We start from the raw sequence: 26,382 nt of genomic DNA, 5'->3' as shown, positions 1-26,382 counted from the left end.
TTCGTTTGTTATCAGAAAATGAATCAATAATAATGTTGATACTAAAGTGTGTTAATAATTGGATGATAGTCTCTGTTTCATGCTTTATAAATGTAAAGAGTCGCTGCTTTTCACTGTTTTATGGTAAATTGAACAGTTTTGTGTTTCTGACTGCTGATCTGACAAAAGCACTATCAATGCTTCACCTCTGGGAAGTCATAATGAGAACCCCCTCCACCGAAAATGGTGTGGTGACACCAGATCTTCTGTTGAACTGGAACATTTTAAATCTGAGTTGAAGACAAGTACATACAGCCATACATGATTTTGTGACATCGCACAACCGGTTTGATCACAAACTTTCACAGAAAACGGACGTCATTGTCATTTTAAAAATGTTTAACACGGTAATTAGTTTCGTGGGGGGGAAACCACATCCCTTTTTACGTCATAAAGCCTGTAAAAGACATCTGGAGGGGATCTTAAATAGATTCATTAAAATGTTAAATTGACTGAAAGATGTGTTGTAACAAAGTCAGTGATGTAGAAGGAGATTTCATTTTTCCGTGAAGGCTGAGAGGAAACTGACACTCTGTCTGCACGGCTGAAAAAACAAACTAATGTGCAGAAAAGAAAGGACAAGAGGCAACAAGTGCTGACACGGATACAACCCCCACTGGGTAGGTAGGTCAAGAGCGGACACTAAACTGAGTGTGAGAGACTGAGGAGACGTCAACAAGACCAGTGGAGCTGTTTCTATTTAGTCTGACAGATGTTTATTTTCCCTGTTTGGATAAAGTTTCATTTTCAACTGGCCTTTTGACTTTTTTGTTCTCTTAGACTCACTGCTGTGTTTCTTCATCACCCGTCTGACACTTCTCTTCTGTGTAGGATCTACTGGCATCTAGTGGTGCGGCTGCGGATTGCAACCAATTAAACACCCCTTGTCTCGGCCTCCCCCTACGATGGGTGCTGAAATCGTAAAAGTTGTTTGGTTTGTCCGTTCTGGGCTACTTTACAAACATGGCCGTGCAACATCACATCACCACCCTGTGGAGGACCCGAGTACACACTTGTCCTTTAATGCGAAGGGGGCTGACATTGATTCTTTGTACTTGATTATAAACACTTTATTTTACTTTACTTTATTTGGGTAAATCCATTTTATGCAACTTTGTACTTCTACTCCACGTTTCAGAGACAAATATTGTACTTTTTTCTCCAGTACATTGTCTGACAGCTTCAATTAGTTTTCAGATTACAAGTGTTCATTTTCTTTTCATACCATTACGATAAACTGAAGGATGAAGCGTTCAGAAAATCATCCTACTTTCAAAAATTCAGCCATTATCTATTAACAGGACAGCGACACTACGAACATACAATGATCTTATCGAACATGATGCATTTCTGTAGATTAAACTACCCAACAGTATACAAAGTAGTTACAGTGAGCCTAACCTTACACATCTACATCAGTAAAATGCAACATGCACATGAATGCAGCGGTAATATCAGATGTTGTAGTAAAACACCATTTGTCTGCAGAATTAGTCATTTCACCTCTGATACTCCAATTTTTGTTGATAAAACTCACATATTTTTACACATTGTGACTTCACAAAAAGCTGTTTTCCACAAAATTAGCTATTTAATTTTGGGGTGAGGGTGAAGCAAGAATACAGTCAGTCTGCTGCAGAATGAGTAGAAGTCAATGCAGCGTCCACCAACGAGTCAATACTACAGGCTCACACTTTACACGCCCCTGAAGAGGACAATTTATTTATCTGTATAAAAAGTCCAATAATCAATTATCTAGAATATAATGTTTCTACATAAAGTCCACAGTGTGACAGTATTATGTATAAAGCTTTAATAGATATTCAGTGTCATACAGAGTAAATCCTGAAGCAGGGTACCCACAGGTCTTTGAAATCTTTAAGTCTGTCAGTTTGAGGGGAAAACATTGGATATAAATAGACCTGAGTCATTGAAAGTGCTTGAATTTGATTATTTTGCTCAAGAATAGAAACGTGTCTCCTCCTGCAGTCTTCTGCCATCATGCAGCACAATTAATAAGAGTTCCTATCTTATGCAACTTTATTCTCCTGCTCTACTTTCCAGAGGCAAATATAGCATATTTTTTTTACTACTCTTCATTCATCTGAAAAAATATAGTTACTTTACTGTGCAGATTACAAATCATCTTCGCCTTAAGACCAGTGAAAACCCCAAATCTGGTTAGTAAATAGTCTTCGTTCCACCGTCTGCATGTGCACCTCCTGCAGTTTTCTGCCGTTACCATAACAAAGTAGTACAATTGAGAGGCGTTCACACGTTCAAGCTTCACTTTCTTATTTTTAGTTGCTGTCTGTGAGCCTCTGCAAAGCCTGATAGTTCTCGTTATATTTTCTCAGTGCTCTCCACAGTAATTAGCCTCGATCCATGTCTCAGAATATGCCATGTTGGGTCTGTGAATTTGAGGGAATTAGGCCTGGAGTGGGTGTGGTGTAGGAACTCCCTTGTTGAAGGATGTAAGTAAGAAAAATGTATAAAGCACCTCAAAATCAGAGTCATAAGTTGCAGTACAATACAAATATTGAGGAAAATAGAAAATAAACAAAACTACTCTCTCTAGACCTGCTTTATTTAAGAACAGGGGGAGATGGTTGGGTAGGAGCCACGATGGAAAAATCTCCGTCACCTTAAGTTTTGAGCCTGTAGGTTCCGGACAGCCGGAAAGGCCTTGTTCAGTAAACATCAGTAAAATGTCATGTGCCGCTCATAGCCTCAAAATCAAACAGTGCCCCAGTTACTTCAGATAATCCGTTGACCGTTTTCTTTGGATCGACTTTCTGCCGAAGAAATAGTGCCCGTGAAAACTGTCGACAATGAGCAATGTGGATTATCCACAGAAATGGGGACACTGTTTCTGGAAAGTAGATGTACTTGTTGTTCATTTAAAAAAAAAAAAAAAAGCTGTTGGCACCACAAACACACTTTCATTCACCATCACTGTATTTAGGCGGTGGCATAAATCTCAAAAGTGGAGCAAAGAAACCCAAAGCAGCAGCACGTCCTCACCACTAAAAGTAGGTGAGAGGATATGTTGCAATTTGGGAAGCTGTGACTTTACCCTTTGAGGTACCGCCACACCTACGATTACCCCCCCCCCCACTCCTAATTTGTCTGCATTTTACAAATGTGAGAAAGAGTTTGCACGTTTCCTTCCTCCAACACAACTTTGATGTTTAAACACACAGCGGGGAGAATATTCAGGCTGCGTGTGAGGCTCTTAAAGTGTGTCACTGGTGGCCCGGAGGCCTCCGCAGATCTTTTAATGTGCTTGTGTGAAATAAAATCAACATAGTAGGGTCACTGTTTGATGTGCTGGAAGTGGCAGAGAGTTTAAAGGAGCGACTCAGGCAGCAGAATAATTCTCTCCTTGCGTCATTTTGATTCCTCAGCACCTTAGACGCACTTTTTTTTGTGTCATGCGATGCTGCAAGAGCCGCGCAAATTATAAGTTGTGTGTGATTGCAGCTCTATTATACAGTAAGAGCGTAATGAGCAGCATGAGCAGCCTTCCTCCCCTGCGGCTCAGTTATGTCTGAATGATAATAATGATGTGTCAGGCGCTCTCTGCCGCCCCCTGCGGGCTCGCAGCGGTACTGGCCGATGTGGTGGAAGAAAACCCCTCTAATCTCTTTACTGCAGACAGCAGCCATGTGTGCCCTGACACGCGCACAGTCGCAGGCGTGCGCACACACACGGGCTAAATATGGCGGTAAATAAGATTGTGGACGCATTTAGTTTTGGTACCAGAGAAACAGAAATAACGCTGCGTGTGTTGGCGCTGAGGATAATCCGGTTTTTTTTATTACCTCCTCTGAGTGTGAAAAAAGAAATAATTCCTCAAGTTGGAAGGAAAAATAAAACACGTTTGGGATGATGGAAGTAAATCAAAAGCGCAGGATATTTCAGTGACGTGACATTATTTGATTTTAAGATTTAGGCGTGGCGCAGCTGAGCGTTCGTGCCACATTTATTATAAGACACGAACAGGTAAAGAAAAAAAAAAAAAGAAGCTAATTCACTCCAATAAAGCGAAGCTGTGAAAATAGCATGATGCGTCTGTCTGTCGGGCTCACACATGCGTCTTTACGCACGGACCCTGAACGCCCACCCCGGCGCTCCGCGGATCCCGATTGGCTGCTAAAGATACCAGCGGCCGTGTGCGCGCTGTGGTTGGCTGCGGCCCCGCTTGGCCATTACGTTATGCTTACTCCACACACACAGGCAGCTGGAGAGAGGGAAGACGTAATGGTTTGATTCCCTGTGCACTTGCAATGGTCGTCGTCCTGACATTACTCGGCAGATTCCTCAAACGGGAGGCGCAATGAAGGTACGTGCTGCAGCTTCCCCTCTCCGCTCTCGGACTTGCCTGACGATGCGGTGTGTTTCTCGGGGGTGATTTTACGCACGACGCTGCACCGAGAGGCAGGGGAAACCTCCGTCCCTAATGTCAATTATAATGTGTTAGCGTGCACTTAGGTGGGATTACATCAACAGGCTTTAAATGCAGCATCACAGTTTGGTTTGAACTTCGCACATTTCCTCGCCGCCTTCCTGTAAATCTCTCCTTTTTTTTTAAATTTCCTGGCGAGCTTGCAAGGCTGGAAATGCCTCCCCCTGCATCTCCAGTCGTCCCTATAAACAGTAGGTACAGTGTGTAGCCTTTTAACGAGCCAGCTTTGACCCCAGTGTGATAGTTCAGTGGACTAAAGCCGCTGGAGCGACGTCCATTCATCGTCAGGCTCTAATCCGCTCTAATGAGATAGAGACTGCGGTCAGTGAGGGAGTGCGGGGATGTTTGGGGGACGTCTCGGTGCTCGGAGAGAGGAAGAAGAAGAAGAAGAGGAGGAGGAGGAGAGATTCACCTCTCAGGTCCGAGTCTCCTGCTGCAGCACAGCACAGCACAGGGGAGGACAGGTGATGATGCTGTCTGGCAGGCAGGAGGACCGATCATGATGAAGATGATGGCGATGATGTCATTGGTGCTCTGGTGGCGGCAGGTTATGTGGTGAAAGGTGAGGTGGAGGCACTACAACCACCACCACCACCACCATCATCATCATCATCATCACCATCATCACCACCATCATCATCATCATTAGGACTGTGTAAACACACCGGTGAAGAATGTCTGAGGCAGTTAATGACTTGTTATTGCAGTTGTTCTGCAGGCTTCCTGTTGTATTCAGGACTTTAACAGGTGGATGTCCTCATTTTGCAATTAGAAATATAGTAGTCATGGAGTAACTAAGTACATTTACTTCACAGGACTTTTACTCTGCTACATTTCATAGAGAGATATGGTGATTTCTGTGCCAGGATGGGGGGTTTCCCTCGAACAGGCAGCGACTCAGCTCTGTCTGTTCAGGTATTTTTTATATCTGAATAATAGTGTTGTTCCTAGAACGATAGCCAGGAATAGCTTAGCAGGATAGCCTCCAATACTGCCTAAAATGCTGGAATTGGTGTCAGCGATCCGATATCACATAATTTATTTATTAGAAACGGGACCCTGCTACCTCCCAGCAGCATCCCGTACACCTGTATGCAACTTCAGTGCACAAGTTGAGCAGCACGTTGGCCTGATGTGCAAAAGAATTAAAACCCAACAGGCTGGAGAAATCGTTCATACGTCGGTCCATCCTGTTGCTAAACCAAAACCCAGTGTGCTGCTGAATAAGATCTGGATCTGAGGATGTTTGGTGAAATGAGCCGTATGTGTAACTGAACATCTGGTTTGTGTGAGAGCCTCTTTAGCGGAGCTGCCTGAGGATGCAGAATGAATTTCAGTGCACCCTTCTAATAAATTTGGATTGTTTCGTATTGTAAGTAAATAAGCAGCAAGCAGCTTATGTATCTTCAAGGACATCCGTAACATAACATCCAGACAAGGTTGATAGTATACAGCTGTTAAAAAAATAATAGTAATATAGGTTTTTTTAAAACACGTTGGTAACACAGAGTTCAAATCACACTTTGTGTTGAAAAGCAGCGAGGCCATGAGGGCTTGAATGAAGGGGCATTTTTTAAATGGTCTTCAATGTCTGCAATTTTAGGCAATGTAATGGGATCAGTACGAGGTTAGAGCGGATAATTACTGCAGGAGAAACATTGCATGATGGCGTCTCAAAAGGGCACAAACTGGAGAGAGTCAGCAGAGTCAACGATCCGAAAATATTCAGCATTAAAAGCACTATAACGTCGGCCGGCCGAGTAACAGTCATCTATATGCTATTTTTCTGCACATTTTTAACTAATTATGCTTTTTAAAGCTGATGTAGACATGTCCCCCAGCGTCCTCAGTGTAAATGACACCTATGGTTCGAATATTGGAGTAAATATATCAAAGAGTCTGGAGTTAAGGGACCAGAAAGCTTATCGAGGCCTCTGAAAGTGATGCCGGTGCTCTTTGATTTTGTTGGAATATAAATTATGAGTGATGCCTCTGTGTAGATTAATTCAGCATCGAGGATTAGAAATATCTGTTATTTATTTACTATTCTGGCTGCCAGAAACACATATTTAATGTGCGCATACTTTAAAAAACCTTGCTAGAAAAACCAGCGTTGTAGTACTCGAGACCGGTTTCAGTCTCAAGACCACTTTTTGAAGGTCTCGTCTCAGAATTCACCTCTGCGATGCTTTTTGATGATTTTATCGAGCCATTCCTCATTCTACACTACACCCTTGTTTTGGTGATGACTTGGTGGTTGTGACTACTTAGAAAAACATCCCTCGGCTGATTACTTCATCTCATCTGGCTGGATACTCAAAATCTTTGCCATCTCCCTCGCCTATGCTAAATATTTCTACATCTGCGGTTTTAACTAACAGGCTTTTATTAATAAAACCTCCAAAGAGCTCATGAGCTATGATGCCGTGTGAGAGAATAAGCATGCCGGCAGTATGTGACACATTTAGGCACTACATTGTTTTGTAGGTCAAGGCAGCGATCACGGCGGACGTCATTTTGCTGCTCAAACTCGACGGAAAGTGCAACAATAATGTCACACCGGACGAACACGTTATTCACAGTCGATACTAAAGTGTATTTTCTGCACATACCTCAGCACTTGTGTCACATTTTTGTGTTGCAGCAGGTCAAGCAAGCGAGTACAGAGTTGCTTAACAATTGTTAATTTTCCTAAGAGACACCATCGCTCACTCTGTCCCAGGAAAACAAAATGGACGTGATGTTTTGTGGCCTAATCTGGTTTAAATTGAAAAGCAGCTTTTCTGCCCCTGTGGAACGGGCGGCGTTAGCTGAATTGTGTAAGCATACATCTCAAATCGGGGAAAGGCTGCTGCGCAGTGTGTGTTATCGATGACATTTTTAATCTGGGACCTTAGATTTTTACATACTGTCCATTCGAAATCCTCTTATCATTTCATTTCCCCGGCACGTGCTGTACATCGTGGACGTAAATACTCCATACTAATACCAAATCGCTGATTCAATTATGAGATGTCGCTCAGTGGATCACGATTATTCCAAAGGAGACTAAACTCACTGAGGGCTGGACTTCTAAAGTAGATGAAGAAGTCTGAAGCTATAAAGAGAGTCCAGGGGGCACAGCAGATTTGTGGCGGTGGCTGTAAAATAGTCCAGTCATGTTTTGATATTGCAGTCTCTATCTGTTTGTAGTGATGCACCAAAAGTGTTCTCCAGGCTAAATCCTCCCAGAGCCTTCTCCTGCCTTTGGAGTAAACTGTGTAAATCTGTTATTTTCCAGACACAAATCCAAACTTAGCTGGTAGCTGCTCGAGTTTGATGTGCGTCTCTCGCCAGACTTCGCTGGATTTGATGTCTGCAGGCTCCAGCCGACATCACTGAATCATTTAGATGCTTTATTACATTTATTCTCATCGTTTTTAGACAAATAACAAAAGGCAGTAATGTGTAAGTTTTATTTCCAGTGGCAGCCTCGCTCTCCGGTCTCAACGGGGAGGCAGAATTCACTTCTCACAGTGTGAGTGACATTTCCAGTTGATGCCAGAGAGAAAAAAAAGAGGGGGAAGAGACAGCAGAGAGAAAGAGGAAATGAAATGTGGGAGAGAGACAGTGGATGATGGAAATAAGTGATGGCTATAAAATGTATGAAAGCCATCAGAGCACTATTGGTTTGGTATGTATCTGTGTGTGGACGACTATAAAATGCTTGCAAATGCATAGACCAGGGGTCAGTATGGTGATGTACAGTATACTTCCATCAAGCTTAGAACGATAAAAACAAAGCAGTAGTGGCCAAGATATCCTGAATTTTAGTCCCCGGTGTGTGGAAACACTGGATCCTACATTTCCCACAATGCATCTGATCACCATCTTTCATGTAGTCTGTTGGTACGTGTCCACAGGGGCGTTTTTGAAACCGCCGCTTCCCAGCTTTGCACTCTTGAAACGACACACCCTCCACCAACCACGCAACCGCTCGCTGGCTGCAGCTGATTGGATGAACGCCACTCGAGGGCTGTCTGCTTCATGATTTCAAACCAGACCGACATGGCGGCTCATTATGAGCCCATCTTTCGAAATGCAACGCTACCAGAATGCATTGCATAGAAAATTAATGGCTAGCGTAGAAGCGATGGATCCTGCTTCGGAAGCGGAGCCTCGTGCATTCCCGCTTAAAGCTTCTCAGTGGCGCATGAAGCCAAAAAAGATCAACTATTACCAAGACCTGCCTTGTTGTGCGGCCCATAGAGCGTGCGCATTAGAGACTTCCGCTAGCTTCCGGTTTAGCATCCAGCTAACTTGAATGGGAATAAAATTATTGAACGGTGCGGATCTACTAGACTTTCTAAATGTTATCGGACTAAATGGCTCAAATTCCAATTTTCCCGTCTCTACGGAAAGCGACGACGACGACCTCAGAGCTAGCAACCCACACGCTGAAAATGGCAAGGTAGCTTAACCCTCATCTGGTCGCTAATGGTGCGAATGTAAACAAGCTATCATCACTTAGCTTTTCTTTTGAGGGGATTTAGCCATTTAAATGCCAGCGCTCGCCTCCCGACATGCAAAACAAGTTCACACCGACGCTGTTTTGCAGGAGCACCCTTGCTGCATCCTGGATTGAAGAAATACGAGTGTTTTACCGCGTTGGATAAAGCTCCTCCTGCCTCCTAACTGCCTATTGCGTCCAGTTTATATCTCTCTGTTGAGTCAAACATAAGCCAAAACGACTTCTTCGGGCAAAATGACCCAGATGACATCATCAGGGTTATTTCTTTCAGTATCCTCATGTATAATAGTGGTGTGTGAGGCTGAACCTTGTTGGTTTAGCCACTATAATAAAGGCTTTGTAATATTTCCTTCCTCGATTTGATACTTTCTCTTGTTTGGAGTGCCTGGATTGCCTCTGGTTTTTGAAGCACTCTTTTTCCCATTTTCCAAGAGCACCCCAAACACTTTTTATCTACTTTGTGAGCAACCTGTCATCTTCTTTTTCTCAAAGAACGGTTTATTTAAGAATTTCTTTTATTTTTGCAACATGAGTCGAGGCGTCTCTGTAGCACGACAACGGTTTAAATCAAAAACATTGCAGCTCCTGCAATTTGGATATTGCGCTCCTGTGTGTGATGTGTAAAATCAGTGGAGTGCCTCTTTAAGTTTAAAATAACGTGCATTTATCACATCAGTCGATTCTATCTGGTTTAAGAATTGTCCTTATTTTTGTCAGTAGACGCACAGAAGCGTAGGAAAAGTCGCTCGGTGTTTCAAAAGAAGGTGAAAACTCTCTTTCCTGGTGTCGTTTCAGTTGCAGTTAAACACTCCAGTCACAACATGACCCATTTATGCTCCATCTAGGCTCCCATATGGTTCCACTTGTCTGTGTCGATGCAATTTCTGCAGTTTGATCCTCAAAAACTGATTTTACGAGGTCACGCCACCGTAGATTCACCCGAGGCCCGATCATTGCAGGTTTTTCCTCCCTTCTGGGTTTCTCTATTTAAATCTGTGCCTCGGTGTTGGTGTGCACACCGGCTCCGGATTGTTTGCTGACCTTATTTGACGTCGAAGATCCATCAGCAGTGTGAGAAATATCTGAATTATTTGGTGCAGGCCTGACAGTCACAGTCTGTGAAGGTGACTGGAATGACATGAGTGGAATACAGCGCTCCCAGAGATGCAGCTTCAGTAAACGGAGCTGTGGAGAAAATAGAGAGGATACAAGTGAGAAACAAAGTACTACATGTGAGGTTTGCTCTTGTCGCCTGTTTGTTCAGGACTCCCTGTCTGCGGAGCTTACAGTGCGCTAATTGAAGTGACAGAGGGAACTCGTGCTGCTGGCTCACAGCCAGATAAGACTTATTTCACGGCCAGACTGCAGCTTCTCTGCACTAAATATTACATTTTTTATTTATTTTTTAGTGGCTCGCTCCCCGTGTGAAGGAGGCCGCATCTTACATGGGAGACTTTTAAGGAGCAGAACATCAGGTCAAGTTTATGCCACGGGCGAATTATTCACGTTGTTATGCATCGTGGCTTTATTGTGCACATAAAGCCGGTGGAGTACATCGGGATAAAGTGAGCTGCTTGTGGAAGATTTAATGGAGGAGAAGACGCACAACAGCAAAAACGAGCAAATAAGTGCTTAAATCTTGCAGTAAAAATGAATCGTAAACTTTCCTGATGTAGCACCGTTCATACTTTGTTCAGAACTGACGCTGTAAAACACAGACAGTCAAATGAGTAAGAAACAGGAGAGGCGGCACAAGCGAGGACACGTATGCTAAGAACACTAAGATGTGTACACGGTAGGAATAAAATTAGCAAGTGGATCTTTCTGATGACTTTATACAACCCGGTCGCCAGGATATTATGTTTGCAGTGAACGTTTCTGTGCACCAAAGTACCGCCCAAGATTGACATGTTTACCAAACGTGGCATATCACGTTCACATTACATGCTTTTAGCCACCGCTCGCAGCAGGAGGTGGAGTGCAAAGTGGTGGTAATATTAGATTGAAACAAGGCTGCCAAATGGACAACTGGAGTTCAAGTCCAACCGCTGGATGTTTTTAAGGACACCTGGAGACATTGACCGTCGTTTACATCCAGTTTTAACCTATCTGTGTTTTTTTTCGCAGAAGCGTACTTGGCTAACATTTATTCTGGCGATTGGGTTTCTGCCTTTAGTCTCCGTACATTTTGAAGCGTTGGGAAATGCAGGTGGGAGACAAACTGAAGGAAAAACCAACATGAAGTGTCTCAGTGAGGTGTTGGCCACTTCTTGTCTAATATATGGGAGCATTTTATTCGAGTTTAATCGGTCACCTCGCTGTATATCAACAAATCTTTAGAAAAGAATACTCTTATTAATTTCAGGACACTTGTTTGAACCATATCACACAGCGCTTTGCTCGGTAATCACAAAAACGGCTTATGGAGATTATCTCCTTTGAGAAAAAAACAAGAAAGAAAATGAATGAGAGAGAGAGACAGAAGAGAGAGGGAGGGAGGGAGGGAGGGAGGAGGGGGAGATACTGGGCAGCAGCACATTATTGAGAGTGCTCTGTAAGAGTCTTGGAGGTTAGAGATAATTAGACAGAAGTAGACTCTAAAAGCTCCTATTAATGACAATCTCTAAAGAGAGCTGCGGGTTAAATTTCTCAGTCGCTGTGTTATTTTGTACAATTTGATAAACAAATGAGAAGCAGAGGATGAGTTAGGAGCCTCGGCCACGCAGCAAATATATCTTGCGAGGGTCAAAACGGGAGGAAGAGGAGCCCGAGGAAACGTCCAAACTAGCTTTAAGTAAGTGATCTGTTTGGAGTTAAAGTCAGTCGGATGTGTTTGCTGACCACGAGACGGGCCGGAGACAGGGAGCAAAGATGGCGTGATGGGAGCCACGGCTCCTTGGAGCATACTGATGAGACTCGGAGGGAGGAGGGGCGGCGCAGGACAGAGAATATGTCTTCTGTTGTTCCACCAGCCCGCAGAATCAATAGCTGACATGAGCATAATGTAAGCCCTCTGTGGTTCCCGGCTGCATGCGGAAAACAATGGAATTCACAGGGTCCCGCCACATCTCTTCTTTAAGGCAGCGCTCTGCTCCGACTTGTCACAAACACCCTGTGATCTGACCTCACCCATCTGCTTAGGGATTCGTTATGTAATCCGAGGAGCGAGGAGGCTCTATATGTGGAGTCAGGGCGAGGAGGAGGAAGGTCTGCCCCTGCTGCACTGAGACAGCCAGGATAGATTTTTGAAAGGTTAAAGGAGATGTTGTGCTCATTTTCAGGTTCATAATTTTTATTTTAGGTGGCTGGAATATGAATTATTTCTCTCATACTGTCCGAGGCTGCAGCGCCGTGTTCACTCTCTGTCTGAAATGTTTTAGCTCGCTCGTCCCCTTAAATCTTATTAAACAGATTTCTTTTCACATGATTTGTTGGATGGATCATCACTATTACGCCCACATTTTGAGGTTGGCTTGTTTTATCGTACGCAGTCCAAAATCTATAATTTACAGTGATGTAAAAATCAGAGGAAATCAGCAAATCTTTAAATTGGAGAACCTGGAAGCTGTGGATTCGTTGGCTCTATAAAATGCGAGAAAATTGGGAGAGATAATTTCCTCCAGTGTCTTGTTTTGTGCACGACCCAAAGATATTCAGTTTACTGTCGTACAGAAGTAAAGAAATAAACATGTTCACTTGATTTAAGAAGCTTGAATCAGAGAATTTTGACTTTTTTTCACCCTTAAAACATCCTCAAACTGATTATTCTGAAAATTATGCAAAAGACATCTCAAAATGATGTGTGTGTTTCTGTGTGTTTCCTTAGGCGGGGGCATCGTCCATGTGGGCGTCATGCTGTGGGCTGCTGAACGAGGTGATGGGCACGGGCACGGTGCGGGCTCAGCAGCCGGGGTTCGGAGCAGGGGCGGGGCCCTTCCGCTTCGCCCCCAGTGCTGGGTACTCCACCTACCCCCCCACCAGCTCAGGGAGCGCCGGACAGCTGTGCAAGGCCTGCGGACTGGCCTTCTCTGTCTTCAGACGCAAGGTGAGCGAGAGCGGTTGTGGGTTGTGATGAGTTTGGTGCTAAAAACTGGTTCAACCATGAAGATGTGATGGTGGTCAGAGACAGAGGGAGAGGTTTATCTGAATATGAAGGAAGGAATATATTATAATATATATCAAAAGGCCATACTGTTATGTTCGGCATGAAAGGACCCAAAACGCAAAACATACCAGCTGGTTTTGCGTGTTTTAGCCCGTTAAACAGAAACGTTCTTCACTGCACGTTACATGGCTGACGAGCAGCTGCCTGGTCTCACTTCATGTCAGCGCTGTATAAAAATCATTTTGCAGAGACGGGAGACTCGTCTGAGTAATCCCTCACAGTCAACATTTAGTCAGCTTTTTTCTATCATGTCTGAATTATGTAATCATTGCGTGCCGTTGTGAGCAGGGACTCCATGGTGCATTCAAGGAAACACTGACATCCATAATTTCTGAGTCACTCGCTGAACGGAGACCCCTTTAATGCAGACATGAAATGACATTCATTTGGTTTGAAGTGAAACAGGTATAGATTAATGTATTCTTACTTTATCGTGTACATCATGTAGGTAAGTCAATGACAACAGCTCATTTATATGATTTTATTTCTACAGAGTTGGCTGGCTGAACATGCATTATGCTATTTTACAGCAACTCCCTGTCGACAGTTAACTGAAGTAAAATAAGAGGAAGAGACAGACGTGAATAAATCATAATAACAGCCAGTGAACAAGACACAGGCTCAATTAGAGGATGATCATGTTTGTATAATGAAATAAATGTAAAGACAGCACGTTGTTCACTGTGATGCAAAACTTATTTAAAGCGAGCAGCCTAAGCTGATTTTCATGCTGCACTGAAATAAGTAGAAGCAGACGTCCGTCCTGTGAGGTGGTGGAAAGTACATTTATTCAAGTTCTGCACTCGACTATGAGGTGCTCGTACTTTACCTGAGTATTTCCAATTTACGCTCCTTATAGCTCCACTCCACTACATTTCAGAGGGAAATGTGCTTTTGCCTCATGACGTATTCGTCAACTTTGGTTGCTACCTTTTAGATTTCACATAAAAATAATTTTATAATCTTCGACAGTGAAATACACGGCACTGTAAAAGGTTAAGCCAGTAATTCCCAGCCTTTCTGTTCCAACACACCTGACTCAAATAATCAGCTCGTCATCAAGCTCTGCTGAAGCCTGATAACGACCCGATCAAGTGTGTTGGAGCAGGGAAACATCTAAAACATGCAGGGCAGGGGGCCCGAGGACCGTGACTGACAAACACTGCTCTAAACTTCTCAGATGGTTTCATTTAAGTTGCATAAAAAGGCACAAAGAGGTAAAATGATCCATCATTTGTCAAAAGTAAATAGTAAATATATCTTTATAAATGTTTTATTTACATTTGCAGCTTCTTATAGGCATTATTGTGCACTTTAACTGAAACAGGGAACTTGTTAATGTTTAAACCTGCACAGGTTTTAATGCTAAGCTTTGCATTCTTTCACTAATGTCTGCTGATGTCATCTATTCTTAGCCAACCGTTGCTCCAAGTGTCTTTGTCTAACATGCTAACGAGCTAGCCTCGGCCCGTCGGGTCCAGAGCTCCTGTGCTAGCGGTGTAAAAACCAGCACTCCCCCGGTGCTCTGAGCTCCCAGTCCACACCGCTAGATGCACGGCTAACCGAGCTAACTTGCTAACAGCAAACTAGCTAACAGCAGAGTTAACGATCTAATTATGTCATATATGATAATATTTCACCCATTGGTGTCACTATTAAGTACATTTTGTTGATAATACGTATTTACTTTTTTACTTACCTGGAATTTTTGAAGTACATTCATGCTTTTACTTTGGTAAAGAAGTTGTTAGTTGACCTAAAAACTTTGTGTTTTGTTTTGAAAAATGGTCAGCAGCCTTTTAGATCAGACACAAGTTGGAGCTAATGCCCAAAAGATGCAAATTCACCATCATGGCCCTTTTTAAAAACATGCACCATATGTATTCATGCTGGCATTTGGCGGGTCTGTGCACAGCTGAGGGTGTCAGAGTGTAATGGCAGAGTGTATCTGTCTGGCAGTCAGATGCTCCGAGACACTGATGAAAAAGCTGCAGCGACTGGCTTCCTCTGTGCTCGCTGCTTCAGATCCCTCTATCGTCATCCACACACACCAGTTGCCTCTCTGACTCCCTGGACACCACATTTGTGTGTCAGCGTGATATTTTCATAGTGCGAAGAAAAGACACGCCGGGGGATTAACAACAAATGATTGAAGAAACGTATCTGTTGCGGTAGAAATGTGCTTCTGGTGGACCAGAGCGCATTTGTGCACAAGTGATAAGAAAATGTTTACAGCAATGGCCGACCTGCTTTCCTGTCCATTTGAAGTGTCAATCTACTCTGCTGCTGTGTATCAGGAGACAGTGTTCAGCCAGTAAAATGTCAAACATCACCAGGAGCTACACATAGTTTATGTCTTTTTACCCCTTTCCCAGAAAATGGCTGAGCTGCACAGAGAATATGAGCGACTGCTTCAGATGGAAGTTTGTTTTTTTTCTTTCTGTTTATCGTGGGGATTCACTCAGAGACAGCTGACTCATCAACAATATGGCTGTTTGGGATAAATCTGGATCAGAATATGAATATATTAAAATGTCCATAATAATTTCCCGAGGTGGCTTCTTTAGATTTCTTCTAGGCTAGTTGTAGGAGAGATGTGTGATCATGTATGATTCTCTGTCATAGGAACGTTTAATATGTGCGTTGATGTGGCTACCTACCGTCCTTCACACTTGGCATACTTATGTTAGCAGACACTTCCCATGTGTCCCGAACATGCCGTACCAGAATCTTCTCTTTACAGATCTGTGTTTGCATTAAACTCATTTGGCCCAAATCTGAATTTTCAGTAAATCGCTCATTAATTCATCAGACGTGACATAAATAGTTTAATATGCTGACAGAAGTCCGACTTCGGGGCCTATTTAAGAAATGATTAAAAACAGAGATTCCTTAAATGCTGCTGTTGAAAATGTTTGCTTTCCTGCGTCAGAAGAAAGAGAATCACTGATTACATCATGTCCGTCTTTAACTAAAATAAAACAGCTTCCCTGTCATTAGTAGAGAGTCGTCATGTACTATGAGGATGTCATTTAGAGAAATACTGCCAGCTTTAACTTTGTCTGTAACTCGACATTGTTGTTAATGAGGGCGACCTCAGCGGTTCTTCGAGTTTCAGCAACATTTTGTAATGACTCTCTTCTCCTCCAACAGCACATCTGCTGTGATTGTAAGAAGAGTTTCTGCGCCCTGTGCTCGGTGCTTCAGGAGAACCTGCGCTGCTGCACCACCTGCCACCTGCTGCGCGGCACCGCCTTCCAGAGGCCTCGGCTCATGCAGCTCCGAGTCAAAGACCTGCGCCAGTACCTGCTGCTGCGCAACATCCCCACCGACACATGCAGGGAGAAGGAGGACCTGGTGGACCTGGTGCTCTGTCATCAGGGGACGAGGGAAACCCCGAGACCGGTGGTGGAGGAGGACGAGGAGGAGGAAGAAGAGGAAGAAGAAGAAGAGGAAGAGGAAGAAGAGGACACGCATGAGGAGGAGGAGGAAGAGGAGGAGGAGGAGGAGGAGGAGGAGGACGGGGAGGATGGGGAGGATGACACAGACAGTCTGCACTCGCTCCCCCACTCGCACGCCGCCTCGCCGCCCTCCGCCACGCGCTCCACCTCTGAACAGTCGGTCCTCTCCGCCTCTCAGGGAGAAGTGCTCAGCCCAAGTGACAGCTCAGGGACCACCAGCCAGGTCTGTGTGTGTGTGTTCACGAGAAAACACACACCGCACACACACACAAACATACATTCAGTCATTAACATACGCCATACTTCTTCACATCTGTCCTCATTCTATCCAAGATAATTAATTTCAAAGGTGAAATCAGCTTATTTACAAGTGTCAGTGTGAGTGTTTCAAGTCGGGAGAAGACTTCTTCCTTTCAACTTCCCGACAAACAAACGCCCTCTCGTGAATATCTTTAGACGCCAGTTATTCATTCATTGTTTTCATGGTTTTTATTCTTCCCTTTGTGTTTCTGCGGTCCCGTGGTGCTTTGTTTCTCCCTGAAAATCGACTACGTTTCACTCGATTTTCTTCGCTCCATTGATAGCAGAGAAGATCAGATTTGCAGCGCCGATCCAGTGTTCAGCAGGATTTGCACGTGACATCTGGAAACAGCTGCGCTAGCCATGTGTATGTGTGTACGTGTGTGTGTGTGTGTGTGTGTGTGTGCGTGTGTGTGCAGAGCCCTCAGACCAGCCAGCGCCACAGCTTAAGCCCTTTGCCTTTTTTAGGTCGGTTACATAGGCTGAGTCTGTTATGTAACAGGCACACAGGTTGAGAACTCCCCACAGCGTCACAGCTGCAGCCAAACAGCAGAAACACTACAGTACATCTCTCATCCGCACCATAGATTATTGCTGTTTTCCTGCGTCACACAGTATACAGACGTTGAGATTCTTGGGGTTATTTATGTTTACAACCAAATGTAAATGTGTGATACACACTGTAAAAACAAACCTTTAACAAAAAAGCAAAATAGCGTGTAATCTAAGACGTCTGTATCAAACAACTTCACTGAAACTGACAAAGATTCAGCTAGAGATCAAAATTTTAAATCTCAAATATAAATAAAGATTAAAGATTACCCTTCTTACTTGACTTACTTAGATATTTATAGCTTGTGCAGCGAAGACTACTTTTAAAAAATTTAACAACAAAAAGATATGCAGCGTTGGTTTTTTGGACTTGAAAATCTTAAACATTTGAAGCAGGGCTGCCAGATCATTGTCAGAGTTTATAGCAGAAAAAATGAAAATTTATTTTAAGAAATGATAGTAATGTTTTTGTTGTAGATGCTCTATACATATGTAGGGTCCATAATTATTCAATATTTTTCATACTCTGAGCCTGGAGAGAGATACATTTTTGTGTCTTAAAGGAGACGTATGATGCTTATTTCCAGGTACATCATTGTATTTTGGGTTACTACTAGAATAGGTGTAGCTCCTGTCTCTTTAAGGCCCTCCTCCTGTTTCTGATTCGGTCTCCTCTGATTGGTCAGCTCACACATGCCTGACCCAGCATCGCTAACAACAACAATGCAGCTGTGTTAAATAAATTTGTATGTAAGCCAACTAGCCGCTAGGCATACATTATGCAAATGTCTGCCTCTGCGAGGTAGTATGATGTCACAAAGTCACAATATTAAAGGCGGGACTACTGACGAGGTGTTTCACTTTGTGTGTGTGGACTTTGGACGTTTTTAACTTTAAAGATCTTTTACATGCACAAGAACATATATACTCTGTGGCTAAGGTGCATTGTGGGTAATGTGGGGGCCAAGTTTCAGTTTTGGCCCTCCAAGGGAAAATGTTAGTCAACGCTAGTTTCGTGTATAGCACTATTCAAGTTATGGAGACCAAAAGTATCTGGTTATGGTCCTGCTTGTTTTTTCAACAAGATGTCTCAAAGATGTGGCAACAGATTATGATGATATTTGGTGTAAAGACATAATTTTTTCTTGTCTTCTTCAGCATTTTCAGTATGTTCTCATGAACTACTGCAACAAAAAGACACAAATCTGCATCATGTAGCCTATAATTGTCGATCGCCGTCACTTTTTTGATGCAGATGTAACATTTTCTGTCATGAAATAACAAATTTAGCAGCTTGTGCAGCCTTGACAGAAGCACGCGCTCTCCGAGTGCTTTCTAGTACTTTCACATGCTTGAAATGCTTGAATGAGATCTAACATGGAGTCAGAGAAACGTTGTGCTCCGGAGAGGTTTGGCACTTTGCATGTGTCGGGGCTGCTGCTCCGGTTTTTGTTCTCGGTGGAGCGCAGCCCGAGCAAAGGCATGATGTCGGTGCGAGGGCGGGCATCTGGCACCACGACGCTGACGTATACATTATTAACAAACCTTCAGTCAAGGAAGATGGTGCGGAGACAGACAGATGTTTTTACTTTTTACAGAAGCAGCCTGATATCACAGTTAGAGCTTATTTCAGCCCTTCACATGCTCTCTTTTGTCAAGCAGATAAAAGAATAAAGAGACGATATCTTCTCTTCAAAGCACATAAATGGCTGAGATAATACCGAGCTATACACTCCCGCCAAACGGCGTCTGTAGCTCCATTTATTCTCCTTTCATCCTGCAAATTCCTGACCTCCACCTTCAAAGAGAATAATTAACCACCGCCGAGTCAGTGTTTAAACATCTCTGTTCTTTCATTAGATATCGGAACAGCTGCAATGTGAAGAATTGGATCACACAGAGCTGTGAAGTGTTTTTTTTTATCACGCCGTTGAAAGTCATACAGAGGTAGAGGAAATGATAAAGTGTAATCAGGCACAGCACGTCTATTGATAGTGTTGAAGAATGTTGTAGAGGAACAGATGTAAAAAAAAAAAATAAGGATGTAATCAACACAGAGTCAGTGATGCTGAATGGGGGGTGATCATGCTGTTAATGAGACAAACAAATATGGATAATTTAGTTTCTTGTCAGTTTTTGTGCATCAGATCTGCAGTTAAAGGACGAAATTCAAGGTCATATCTTGACACATCATTTTGACTTTGAATGTAAGTGGAGGGATTTGATATTTGTCGAATTTAAATAAATTTAAATGAACTTCTGTTGGTTTCTTCTCTAACAGGAGCAGGAGGACACGCCAACAGCGTCTCTCTTGAACCTGGAGCCCACTGAAAATATGATAGAGGTACAACACTCGAGGGTTGTTTTCCACCTTTACGCTACAAATGAGTGTTTGTATACCGCAGGAACAAAAATGATTGTAGACTGACGGAGGCTATCGATTGCAGGTCAGTCCGGCGACACAGAGGAGGATCAGGGCCTCGCTGTCTGATCTGGACAACGAAGAGGCGATAGAAAACCTCTCCGTCCGCCAGCTGAAAGAGATTCTCGCCAGGAACTTTGTCAATTACTCCGGCTGCTGCGAGAAGTGGGAGCTGCTGGAGCGAGTGCACCGACTCTACAGAGAGAACGAGCAGAACCGGAAATCCAGTAAGAGTTTTTAATTGATTTAATTTTTTTTAAATTTGTTTTTGATATATGATGTTCTGCTTATACATTATTTTCTCCTTTTCTTTTTCTAGTGGAAAATGTGAGCATAACTGCAGGTAATTATTGTTGTTTGCTTTTCATATTTCACAGGTTTAAAATATTACATTAAAGGTGCAATATGTAAGAATTGGCCATCTACCAAATTCATACATAAGGGGAAGCATATTTCTAGAGTAACCGCTACCTGCTGCTAACTGTACCTGCCATTGGAGCGAGAAGGGCTTTGGCTAGCTGGTTAGCATGCTAACTTCAGTAGATATCACTGCAACAAAACACACAGCCGTCATGACGCCCACACTGGTATTTCTTCACATCCTGTTGATAATTGTAGTTAATTTTTGAATGTTTTCAACAAAAATTCTTACAAATTGCACCTTTTTAAAGGAACTGTTCACCCAAAAATGTAAATTTGGTCATTATCTACTCGCCTCCATGTTGATAGAAAAGTCAAGTGAAGTTTCATAACTGAACTGAAGTAGATGAAGACTTGTTTTAAAACTTAAAAAAAATCAACTGAAATAAACATAAAACATAAAATTGATCCACAGAGTTCATAATTTGTACGACTCTGAAAGCCCCAAGATCCCAAATTGATTTGAAAAGACGTTGTTTACACCCTTGATGCGCATTTGAGCTCATGCACCCAACTTCAGTGTGCTAACTCCTTTAGCTTAGCGGCTACAGTGAAGACATCGGCTTACACAAGGATGTAAATGTCTTTTCAAATCAATTTGAGGTCTCAGGGCTTCTGAAGACTTGGATTACATTATCTGAACGGTATGGAGCCATTTTATGTTTTTTTTTAGGTTGTGTTTTCACATTTTGAAACAAGTCTCCATCTACTTCAGTTGTTTAGGAGAGTGCTACAACGCTGTTTTGTTGTGAGGCTCCAGAAATGTTTTGCGGACTACGAAACTCCACCTGACTTTCCGTCAGCATGGAGTTGAGGAATGAGTGAATTTTCATTTTTGGGTGAACTGTTCCTTTAACATCTTTAATCTACATGCAAATACATTTATAACTCCGTCCTGTTGTGTGATGTTAAATGCTGAAAATAGGGTCAATTCACTGTCTCCTAAACTAATAGATTGTCTTTATTGCTGCCCATTCTTATCTACACAAGTGGTTGCATATCCTCCCCCTCTCTGCAACAGTGGAGTTGGAGGTAAGATGTTTGTGTAAAAAGCCACTTCACAGCACTCTCTCCATCTGCTCCTTAATGTGCATCGCCCTGATCATCTGATAGCAGTAAACAGTAAAGGCATGCTGCAGCATTTTTATCCACTCCATCCTTTATATCATCCTACATATTATCACATTATGGTCACTTGAGTCATTATCTCCTGCCTGATTCAGTGTCTCCACATTCTGTCACTCCCGTTTCTTTTTCCAGCGTGCATCATCTCGTTTTATTCTGAAGGGCAGCCTCTCATCCTGTCATTAATGCACTCCCTGAGAGCTTTTACTCCTTGATGAGCCATCATATTACTTCAGTGGCTGCATGTCTCCATCAGGTGTAATTGTATTGTCAAGCTTCGTAGAGGCTCTCTTGTTGACATAAAAGGCTTGAGGATCATATTAGCCCATTTAATAGTCAGACGAGGAGGGACGGCAGATGGGTTGGGCTTTTCCCTCGTAGCACAAGATGTGTGCAGCAGGAGCCAGAATTAGACCGGGGAGCTATCAGTCAGCAGTCAGACATTTACGTCCTGTGAAGCAGTGCACAACCATCGGTTTATTTGGAAGAAACAAATTACATTTAAAGTAACAAGTCAGCTATTGTGAAAATTGAACATCGCTGCAGCTGATTTTTCTTTTTTTCCACCTCATTGGAGGACAAATATCTTTAATCTTACAATTAATGGCAGTCAGTAGAGCGCATACCTCCACCAAGGCCCATTTAATTCAATTAAGCCTAATGCAATATCCAAATTTTACCAGTTTAAACCATCCATAACTGCTTAACCATAAGTTAAACTCACCAGATCTAGATATTTTTCATCAGGATCCATGCATTATTCCCTGAGAAATTAACAAAAATGTCCAAAAAATCGCAATGTTAAAGAAAGCGAGAAAGATTTCCTGGATTGTCCCTTTATCGGACCCACACCAAAAGTTAAACGGGTCTATTCTGGGCTGTGACCTGTCCTCCGTACAAGTTTCGTGGAAATCCGAACAGTAGTTTTTGTTTAATCGGGCCCACAAACCAACCCAGCATCAGACGAAAACATAACCTCCTTTTCGGATATAATAAAGACAATAAAGATGAGCAAGCACCCACCAAAATAAATTCAAGCTTGTCGCTTGTTTTAGTTCCTTCCATCAGTTTATCAGCACCCCTCTGCCACACATCGTATCCTGTCACTGGTTCATGTTTAATCATCATTTCCACCATACAGTGATGTTTTACAACAAGTTTGAATCATTCATTACTTACTTTACTTTACTTTAAAGGTTTGAGTTGAAATCAGCTAACACTTTAGCAGTTATTAGGAGGTTATTGGCCCAGTAGTTGTTGCATATGGTCATGCAGAATAAGGCATTAGTAAGTGCTTAATAATGTCTCATAAAGAGCTAATATGCCAACATTATGCATGCTAATTGAATGGTTAATATGTGTTTCTGTTACCAAAAACAAAAATGTAAACATATCTGCAAATATCTGCCTTCCTGCATTTACCTTGGGCTTGATTTCATTGTTAGTGGGGATCAGATGAGCTAGTTTTTTAACAAAACAGGGTTATACTTAGTTACAGGTTAGGAGAGAGGATCTACTGCTAACGACCAAACCGTGGTGAACGATGTGGTTATGTTCACTCAGATTTTCAGCAGCTTGAGTTGTGACTGTGCAACATCACAGAGCTCCATACAGTTTAATGAGCCTGCAAGAGAAGCACTGTAACTGAAAAACAGCTTCTCATATCTCCCTCCACAGATGGTGTCAAAGCTCAGCTGGCGGCTGATGAAAACTTGTGTCGCATCTGCATGGACGCCATCATCGACTGCGTGCTGCTGGAATGTGGTCACATGGTAACCTGCACCAAATGTGGCAAGAGGATGAGCGAGTGCCCCATCTGCAGGCAGTACGTAGTGCGGGCCGTGCACGTCTTCAAGTCTTAAAACTGTGAGCGCCGGAGAGGCCCTCAGGCGTGCACGAGGCCCGAGCCCTGAGTTTGTCACTGAGGATGAACTGCTGTGCATGACGTCTCGCAGGGCCTAATGCTGCAGCGGGCGCGAGCAACCTCCCGGTCTTTGAAACCAGACTGTTGCCTCTTGCCTACCATGGTTTGTCTCCCCTCCCCTCGTCCTTTACTAACTCATGTTCCAGTCCCACTTGTCCTCCCTGGTGGACCGTCATCAGCTGCACCGGGACACTCACTCTTTCTGGCTCTGGTCTATTAAACACACAGCAGAAACCCCTGCCATCACTTTCTACTCTCTGTTCTCTGTTTAGATTTTTGCTCACAGGAGAGGAGAGGAGAGGAGGTGGTCCCACGGATACTTGAAGTGGAGGGGGGGTTGTTGTGAAGCAGTTGGATGAAAAATATAAGATCCCAGGGTTAGAGTCAATATGGTTTACACAGTCATGTCACATGACACCGTGTTATCTCCCTCAGTGTTCTCTAGGACGTGCAATATCAGAAAAAAAAAGAGACTTACATGTGTTTTTAGAAGACGTCTGTTTCGTTGATCCGAACACCACGTGCACCGAGTCATCTCGTCTCACACACAGGAGGGTGTAAGGTGCCAAACGTCATGCCTTTGATCGGTATTTGGTTAAGATTTCACAGTATATGCATCTCATAACCAGCAAGCTTGGTGTGATAGTTTACTTTTTTTGTTTTGTTTTTCAGTCTTAGAAAAATAAGTGTGTACGAGTAAACGTTTGAACGCCTGCTGTGTGAAGGATGTGATTTTCTCATCCAAAATGAAGTGATTTCTGCTGAAGACACGAACAGTAAAAAATAAAAACGCTCCGTGGTCACGCCACGTGCTGCACTACATTCCTGTTACAACTATAGAGCGTGAACGTTGGAAAACAGCAGTTTGACCAAAAAGAACTGAAGTCAAGGTTCACTTACTACATTTTTCCTGGACTTTGGGACTACATTTCACAGGTTTCTTCAGCAGATACTCAGATATAGAATGGTTAAATGGTAATATGATGGGGTGAACATGTGGATTGCCTCATCCTTTGACTGAGGAAGACCATGAGATGCAGGTGAAAGCTCCAGAGACAGCCAATAAGTGGACCTTGAGTTACGATTTTTTCTTGTACTAGGCTATATTTATCTATGTCTTAAAGTCTCATTCCTCTTTAATTTAAAGGAACAATTCACGCCTAAGTCAAAAATAGTTATTTGTCCTCTTACCTGTAGTGCTATTGATCCATCTAGATCATTTTAGTGTGAGTTGCTGAGTTTTGGAGATATCAGCTGTAGAGATGTCTGCCTTCTCATCATGACCTGGTTCCTCAATATAATTTGTAGACCTTGTTGTGAGCACTTTCATGTAGGAAATGTTTTATGTGTACTACGTCCGCCAATTGTATCGCTGTGCAGACGGAAGCGTACAACTGCTAATGGACATGAGGCTAGCTAACTAAATCAGCTAAGCTAGCGAAGAGGACGCCATTAATGTTTACATCCCATGCTGTTTGAGCCTATTGTCCATGAGCAGATGTAGGCTCGTGCTTGTGACAGTGCAGGATGTAAACATTAAAGCTGTTCCCCTTGGCTAAACTGTAGCATTAGCTAGCTTAGTTAGCCAGCCTCTCGCCCCTTAGTAGATGCAGGCTTGTATCAGCGTGAGATGTAAACATTAATGGTGCACTCTCAAGCTAAACTGTAACATTAGCTGGCTACCCTAGCTAGCTTCTCGTCCATGGGTGGTAGATGCACACTTGTGCTCTTGACAGAGCAGGATATAAACATTAAAGCCATTCCCCTTGGCTAAACTGTAGCATTAGTTAGCTTGGTTAGCTAGCCTCTTGTCCCTTAGTAGGTGCAGTAGTAGGATGTAGGGCAGTCTAAATATTAACCGTCGTCCTCTTCCGCTGAGCTGTAACATGACCTAGCTCAGTTAGCTTAGTCAGATAGCTTCTCGTCCATGGGTAGCTTCAGCTTCCCTCTGCGCAGTGATACGGTTGGGGGATGTGGTTTGGTATAAAAGAAAAATAGTTAGCAATTTAATGTAGGAACTATTTTCTTCCAACCAAACTACACCTGCTAACAGCATCACTGCACAGAAGGAAGCTGCATCTACTCATGAGAGGCTCGTGTTTGTGACGGAGATGGAAACATCAATGTCCTCCTCGCCATGACACAGAAAGAAAATAGCTCCCATTGAAACAGCTCACAACAAGGTCTGTGGATTATCTTGAGTAACTGGGTTGTGATTTCTGGAAAGCAGACATCTAGTCTGGATGGATAAATAGGACAGGAAAGAGGAAATACATGTATTTTTGATTTTGGGGGGTGAACTGTCCCTTTTTGAAAATGACTTCCACCAAGCAATACCATTTAGTTTCCAAGTCTACCAAGTGTCTTTCTTTGATTGTGTTGTCCGTTGACTTGTCGAATCTTAGCAGGTGCTACTTCCTCTTTCCTGAGTGTTAACATGAACACACCTTTTATGTCATGTTGTCGAGGCGTTCCTTCCAAATATCCATCACACAGTGAGAGCTGGAGGAGGCCTGGTTTACTTTAACCTGTTATGCAAATGAAACACTTTGTTTTCTTGTCATGAGATCCAGTTAACTCAGATGTCACTAAAATATCTGTGTGTACAGTATGCCTGTGGTTTGTTTAAAAAAAAAAAAAGAAGAAGAAGCTGAATTGCTGTTAAGTGAATCGCATAGATAGCTTATATTGTTGTTTACTGATAAGTCATTAAATGTATATTTTTCCATTTACTTGGGAGACGACATGATTTAAAATTCTACTTATCATGGAGGTTTAAAAATAAAAATATACCGTTTTTCAGAATGTATTTCTGCTGGTTTTGGTCAGACGAGTTCATGTCACTCTCTCACCATTAAAGTTGCGTCAGTCATGGTCTCGCTTTCTAGCACTTTTTGTCGTCGTCTGCTTCAGATCCAAAACAGACACCGACACCAAAAACACTGTAACTCTGTAAGTCTGTTGATGCTGCTGTTTCTCTAAGATGTCATTCATGG

At 42.9% G+C, this 26,382-nt stretch overlaps 1 protein-coding gene across 2 annotated transcripts; it reads left to right on the top strand.

Moving 5' to 3' along the window:
- The first annotated feature begins 4,246 nt into the window (after nt 1-4,246).
- Nucleotides 4,247-26,260, top strand: rnf34b (ring finger protein 34b). 2 transcript variants are annotated; one of them, XM_084382947.1, is made up of 8 exons: nt 4,247-4,384; nt 12,844-13,062; nt 16,336-16,866; nt 19,777-19,839; nt 19,943-20,144; nt 20,237-20,260; nt 21,328-21,369; nt 23,140-26,260. In XM_084382947.1, exons 1-8 carry the CDS (start codon nt 4,379-4,381, stop codon nt 23,322-23,324), a joined length of 1,272 nt encoding a protein of 423 aa, XP_084239073.1. In that variant the 5' UTR covers nt 4,247-4,378; the 3' UTR covers nt 23,325-26,260. The 2 variants fall into 2 exon arrangements, with proteins under 2 accessions (XP_084239073.1, XP_084239074.1); XM_084382948.1 differs by lacking the exon at nt 21,328-21,369.
- The last annotated feature ends 122 nt before the right edge of the window (nt 26,261-26,382 follow it).

Source organism: Pagrus pagrus (genome assembly GCF_965226575.1).
Source record: "Pagrus pagrus genome assembly, chromosome: 19".
Taxonomy (NCBI): domain Eukaryota; kingdom Metazoa; phylum Chordata; class Actinopteri; order Spariformes; family Sparidae; genus Pagrus; species Pagrus pagrus.
This window is presented reverse-complemented; position numbering and strand designations above follow the sequence as displayed.

Coding starts and splice junctions, on each gene's coding strand:
- rnf34b (XM_084382947.1), top strand. Junction 13,063..16,335: donor TCTCTGTCTTCAGACGCAAG/GTGAGCGAGAGC, acceptor CTCCTCCAACAG/CACATCTGCTGTGATTGTAA. Junction 16,867..19,776: donor GCTCAGGGACCACCAGCCAG/GTCTGTGTGTGT, acceptor CTTCTCTAACAG/GAGCAGGAGGACACGCCAAC.